The sequence below is a fragment of the Adiantum capillus-veneris genome, chromosome 13 (genome assembly GCF_014529385.1).
Source record: "Adiantum capillus-veneris isolate H3 chromosome 13, ASM1452938v2, whole genome shotgun sequence".
Taxonomy (NCBI): domain Eukaryota; kingdom Viridiplantae; phylum Streptophyta; class Polypodiopsida; order Polypodiales; family Pteridaceae; genus Adiantum; species Adiantum capillus-veneris.
The window spans coordinates 16,561,847-16,568,071 of NC_140943.1; the positions used below are offsets into that span (position 1 = coordinate 16,561,847).

Consider the following 6,225-nt stretch of genomic DNA (forward strand, 5'->3'; position numbering starts at 1 on the left):
TTGTGGATTTGACGCAGCGAGTGAAATCTCCCTTCCACATCAGATTTTTCTACCGCTGTGGTGCTTTCTAAATTCTGTGTTCCATGTGCTCACAAGGAGAGGCAGCGGTTGAGTTTTTGTGCCACTCTTGGTAAGTAGTCGAAGGTGTTATTACAAATGGACTGGTTGACACGTGCACCTCGAATCAAATTTCACCGAGTAGGTCCTACCTAAACCAGCGGTTTGGATAACCTGCCCATTTCACGTGTACCCGGTTTTTCAGCCTCTTATTTGGAGAAAACGAGGGTGGGTTGAGAAAACCAGCCTGGTTTTAACGTGAAGTTGTCAAGGACACGTGTCTATCGTCTTCCTCATCGCTTCTCTGCATCAGCGACGAAGGCAAGGTGCAGCTGTGAACAGCTAGAGAGAGAGAGAGAGAGAGAGAGAGAGAGAGAGACGCCTGCGTATCCAGATTCCAGAAGCTACCCCTCTGTGCCTGACGCAACGTTTCTATTGGTTTCAAATCAATAGTGCAGCTTCTTGCATGCGCGAGGAAGAAACCTTGTTTGCACACACACACACACACACAGAGAGAGAGAGAGAGAGAGAGAGAGAGAGAGAGAGAGAGAGAGAGAGAGAGAGAGAGAGAGCTCACCCATCTCCTTCCGCATCAAGCCCATCTCATTTTGCCTCTCGCCCATCCTCCGTGCAAGACCTCGCTTTTCCCTTATGAGGCATCGACATTTGATGTCATGCCTCGCACACCATAGATTGTCGAAGCCATGCTCATGGCCGCCATGCAATCTCTCTTCTCCTTTACCCTCGCATCGAACCCATCAGATCCATTCGCCCTTCCAATTACCCCTTCTGGACGTCGATTGACCCTCATCCTGCTAATCTTCACCTTCTGTAGTGCCGTCTTTCTCAGGCTTTGCAGGCGACGCCTCACCTTACCACCAGGTCCCCGTTGTTGGCCAGTTGTGGGTAGCTGGCTGCAAGTTGGGGATGATCTCAACCACAAGCGGCTTGCATCCCTTGCGAGGAAATATGGAGATATATTCATGCTACAGATGGGTCAAAGAAGGATTGTTGTGGTATCCTCTGCAGAACTTGCAAAGGAAGTGCTGCATACGCAAGGAGTTGAGTTTGCTTCCAGGCGGGGGAATCTTGTGTATGACATATTTACAGGCAATGGGCAGGATATGGTTTTTACGATGTATGGAGATCATTGGAGGCGGATGCGCCGCATTATCACCGTGCCCTTCTGCACCAACAAAGTTGTGCAGGAATCTAGATTCACTTGGGAGCAAGAGATCAATATGGCTGTGGATGATGTAACATCCAGGAGGGAGTCTTTCACATCTGGTATTGTCATTCGGCGTCGCCTCCAGCTTATGATGTACAATATCATCTACCGCATGATGTTCAATCGGCGTTTTGCTGATGAGACTGATCCGCTCTATGTGAAGCTGGAGGCGTATAATGCTGAAAGAAGCCGTCTTGCACAAAGTTTTGAGTACAATTATGGGGATTTTATGCCCATTCTTAAACCTTTATTGAAAGGTTACTTGAGGCGATGTCAAGAGTTGCAGGATAAGCGACTATCCTTGTTCCGGGACATGTTCTTGGAAGAAAGAAAGTAAGTGCAATCTAATTCGGATTGGATTTTTTCTGAGGATTGGAATCTATTTTGGTTGATACTAGAATGTCTGTGTGCTTTTATAGTAGTTAGGAAAGGGCATGTTTGCATGCTTGTTTCTACATCTTTTCTCTTTTCTTTGCAATGCCTGTGTTCCTTTTGTGTGCATGGGGGACTTGCTCATGAATATGGTAGTACTGCGGCTTCACATTCAAAAACTCGTCTGTTACAGGAAGGCCTTCCTTTTTGTGTAAGATGCAGCATTTCCTTTGATTGGCATGAGTAAGTGAGTAGTTTAACTTGGAATCTGGATGCTAGCTTCACAGTGGTTTTTCTTTGTGGAACAGGAAGATACTTAGTACTGCAAAGGTTGATGATGGAGATAAATGTGCAATTGATCGAATTTTACGGGATCAGATGAAAGAGGAAATCAATGAGGACAATGTCCTCTACATGATCGAAAGCTTGAATGTGCAAGGTATACAGTATGTTTGCTTGGTAACCTTTCAGTTTAATTGTATGAGGCATTGTCTTGAACTTTACCACTCTGGAACTTTTGTGCAGCCATTGAAACTACATTGTGCTCCATGGAATGGGTTTTAGCAGAGATCATAAACAATCAAGATGTTCAAGATAAGTTGCGAAATGAAATTGACAGAGTTTTAGATGGGGGGCAAGTTACAGAGCCAGACATCAGCAAATTGCCATACTTGATGGCTGTTGTGAAGGAATCGCTCCGCCTCCACATGCCGATTCCACTCTTAATGCCTCACATGAATGTGAAGCATGCAAAGCTAGGTCAATATGATATACTGCCAGGGACAAAGGTTCTTGTAAATGCATGGTGGATTGCAAATAATCCTGAGATTTGGGAAAACCCAGATAAGTTCTGGCCCGAACGCTTCATGGAGCACAACATTGAAGCAATTGGCTCAGATTTCAGGTTTCTTCCTTTTGGATCTGGAAGAAGGTGTTGTCCTGGAAGTATCCTTGCACTGCCATTACTTGCTTTAGTAGTTGGAAGGCTGGTGCAGACATACGAGTTGCTGCCTGGACCTGGCCTGGATGGAGTTGACATGGCGGAGCTGGGAGGGCAGTCGAGACTGCATCTTCTCCATCACTCGCTTGTCAGAATCCGGGTCAGAGCATAGGTTGCTTCTAACCCTGGATGTTCTGTGCATTTCTTTTCTTGCTCAGGACAAGTAGCCATTGGAAGAAGGCAACGGGAAATTGCAGCCTCAATGCGATGCAAATTATCACGAAAGCAGAATCCCGTTCGTCATAGCAGTGAAGGGTTTGGTAGGTAGGGGTGCAGGGTTTGGCAGGCGTGATTGAGTCTAAACAGATTTGTGCAGGTGTATTATGGTTTTTATTCTTGCGGATTCGTATGGTCAGTTGTGTCAAGGATCAGGGGCATCTCATGTGGCTCGACTTTTTCTCTCTCAGAGTTCATTTGTAGTTACATTTTGTGGTGCAAGACCACGATTATTTGCAGGCTGCTCAGAAGTTTTAACAGGGACTGACCTGTGAGAGGGTTTTTATAGCCGCACGCTTGAGAACTTTGAGCATTCAGTTTTTCCCTGGCTATTTTTTGCCCTCAACAACATGATGGTTTAGTGGCAGGGAGGAGGCCTAACCTGATCATTTTAATGTATTGCCCATTGTAGTTACTTGAAAATTGGGGTTTTTGCAGTGGCTGACACTGTTTACCGTTCTCTCCTGTAAACAAGGGGTATGGGTTTTTCGCATCTTCGAAGGAGCTTGTAACAGTTTGGGACATGCTAATAGCAAGGATGTCTGTTAATAAAGGTTTTTCTCTTTAAAAAATCTGTGCGGTCTCTTCTGTGTTATGCGTATAAGTGGCTGGTGGTTTGGTAGTTTTACCTTGCCGTCTGTGCTACACTCGGTATTGCAGCATTCTTCAATCAAGGTAACGAGGTCTTTATATTGTAGCGTAAGCTTTGCCTCTCCATTTCAAAGAGACTTACTCTGAAGCTCACTGGCAGACTTGAAACTGAAGTTCACTACTTAGGGTTGGTGAAGTCTAGTACGATTTGAGTCCTGATCATGCCCATGATTGGAATGTGTAGGTGAGTTCCATTACAACAGGGGAGGGGTGGATGTAACTGTAGCCCACAATGTTGATGACAGCGTGAGGACTTTCTGAGGCTCTACCATTGCTAAGGTTGCTTTTCTTTGTTGACCGGTGAAGGGTTTCAATTATACATATGCCATTTCTTTTCTATGGTCTGATGTTTCTGATCTGCACGGTGTCAGTTCATATCATGCCTATTGTGGGTAAGGTTCTGATATTGGATTGAAGGTTTTCCTTGAAAAGAGGATTTTTCTACTCCAGTGTTAACGGTGCTTCAAAGTTATGCATACGTTGACTTCATGATGTTCTGAGTAAGTTTTAATTGTACAGCTCATGGGCTCATTGGATATTATGTATTTGGAACCTTATGAACCACAGAAGTATTTGTGGCCTAGCCTCGTGAGTATTGGCCTTCGCACACAGCTTGACGTATAAGCGGCGTTCAGTGTGGAAGTTGTGTTCTTAAAGTGAATCTATTTGGCAGTGTTCACCTGTAGTTTACATGGGGTTTGCATGAAGTTCACTGCGGAATCAATGAGGCAATGTCGTTCACGTGGCGCACTTGGAGTTTCCTTTTGAGTCCACGCTGTCTCACTTCGAGTTCACTTTGAATGAATTCCCTTTTAAGCTCACTTGAAGGTTAATTGTTGATGGGATGGGATGGCACACTATGACTCCACAGCTACCGCTTATTGGGGACTGGAGGCCAATCAGCTGGGGCGACCTTACACGTAGGATCTGAGGTTTAGTGTCAAGTGTGTTTTCTGTGTGGTGTAGGCAGCCATGTTCACCACAGCGTTCAATTGTCGTTGGGTAGTGTTGTGAGACGAAGGCAGAGCTTCATGACTGTAAAGCAGTGGCAGTGTCACACTTTGGTAGATGATACAGGTGGTATTTGATTTGAAATGGTATGGCATTGCAGGCAGTGAGTCAAGCCAAGCAAGTCGTTGAAGTCATGGGATAGTGCACAGTGCCGATGCGTAGGGTATGACACAATTTGAGAGCTGAGTCCCCCTATACACTAGTGACTTGCTGTATAAGGCCTGTGTGACACGTCCACCCGGTTGTGTGTGTGTCATGGCAAAAGCTGATCGGCTGAGTGCTTTGGGGCAAAATGAGGCGACTTGGATGCCTTGCCTATCCTTGGTATGCCGAGGACAGGAAGAAAAGCAGAGGCGGCAGAATATTCGGTTGCCTCCACCCCCCAGCTTGCTGCGCTGCTACCTGTTCAGACGGCATACACAGTTACAGAAATTCCTAAAAGCCTGGCAGGAAATCCGAGTGTGGCCACTAACCCCACTATCATTCGAAAAAGAGAGGGATTAAGTGAAGGTTAAGGAAGGTTTACTTCGTCCTTGAAGGCAGGGGTTTGTGAGCGAATCGCAGCAAAGCACTTGTGCTGGTTTCTGTTGATCTGGTCTTTTCTGCCTGGACAGGAGTGTGGGTGCGACTCTGTGCATGGAACTACCCCCACTGACCCAGGTGCGACCCAGCTCTTATACTACCCTTTTCTTCAACGATAATGAGTTTTGGAATAATCCTGCCCCTTTTTGAGGGTAGGTTTGCACGTTCACTATTTGAGGTGGGCTTGCTTTTAGCAAGTTTTACTTTAATAATCAAGTTGGCTACTGTTCAACCGATTTAGTAACATAATACTACTAATATAGGCATCGGCTATGACAGCAGCAAAAGTCAATGGTTTGTATTTCCTAGTAACTTTTCTTGTCACTTCTTGCCAAATTTGTTGATGCGGTATACTATGTTGTTGATGTGTTGTTGCAACTCAACAACAACATGCATACATATAGTAGATTGTAGTGTAGAGAAATGCAAAAAGTAAAGTAGACTACTAGGTCATCGAGTAAGTGGACAAAGCAAAGAATGTTGATTTGTCAAGCTATATGAAAACCATGTGATTAGTTAAGCTTTTTGTCATGCAATCACAAAATGATACAAACTACACAATATATAATGAGTTCATACAAAAGTGGCATATAGAAATATCATCATTGTATCTCCAAGAATTATAAGGAACAGAAGTGGTGCCCTAAGCCCCTCGTAAATTAATTGTGCAATCAAAGCAAACGAATAGACATGGACGCTTGGATGCAAATTGCATTATGAGTGTTGATGTGGATTTTTGTTCGTCGATGTGAGTTCTTTGTTCACCGTACTTATGGCAAACATCCCTTCTACATTCAGCTTCTTTGTCATGGTCTCTTCGTCTTTGATTGTAGATGGTGGCAATAGTCCCTAAATGGGAATCTAGACTGACGGATGTATTGGTAATTATCAAGCCAATTATTGCAGTAACTGCACAATGGACAGTCAGCCAGAGACCCAATCCGGCACCTATAAATAGGGGCCATTACTTCATTTGACGGGCTAGGGATTTGGGAGGATTTTCGGAGTGACACATTATTGTACTGTACTCTTGAGTCTAGTGTCTTGGAGCTCACTGTGCTCTTGTACTCTTTTGTCGATAAGCTGAGAGCAATCCTTTGGCTCACAT

The 6,225-nt window shown here is 44.7% G+C and overlaps 1 protein-coding gene across 2 annotated transcripts; it reads left to right on the forward strand.

Annotated features, from left to right (window-relative positions):
- The first annotated feature begins 292 nt into the window (after positions 1–292).
- LOC147443648 (trans-cinnamate 4-monooxygenase-like) lies at positions 293–5,353 on the forward strand. 2 transcript variants are annotated; one of them, XR_015189977.1, is made up of 4 exons: positions 293–1,618; positions 1,966–2,096; positions 2,183–3,548; positions 3,709–5,353. XR_015189977.1 is itself a non-coding variant. In XM_086526454.1 (3 exons), the coding sequence occupies exons 1-3, from the start codon at positions 762–764 to the stop codon at positions 2,767–2,769; spliced, it is 1,575 nt and encodes a 524-aa protein (XP_086382580.1). In that variant the 5' UTR covers positions 293–761; the 3' UTR covers positions 2,770–5,353. The 2 variants fall into 2 exon arrangements, 1 of the variants encoding a protein (XP_086382580.1); XM_086526454.1 differs by having other exon boundaries at positions 2,183–5,353.
- The last annotated feature ends 872 nt before the right edge of the window (positions 5,354–6,225 follow it).

Bases quoted from the DNA above. Each gene is read 5' to 3' on its own strand.
- LOC147443648 (XM_086526454.1), top strand. From the start codon at position 762: ATGCTCATGGCCGCCATGCAATCTCTCTTCTCCTTTACCCTCGCATCG. The intron at 1,619-1,965 runs GTAAGTGCAATC...TTTGTGGAACAG, and splicing joins ATGTTCTTGGAAGAAAGAAA to GAAGATACTTAGTACTGCAA. The intron at 2,097-2,182 runs GTATACAGTATG...ACTTTTGTGCAG, and splicing joins CGAAAGCTTGAATGTGCAAG to CCATTGAAACTACATTGTGC.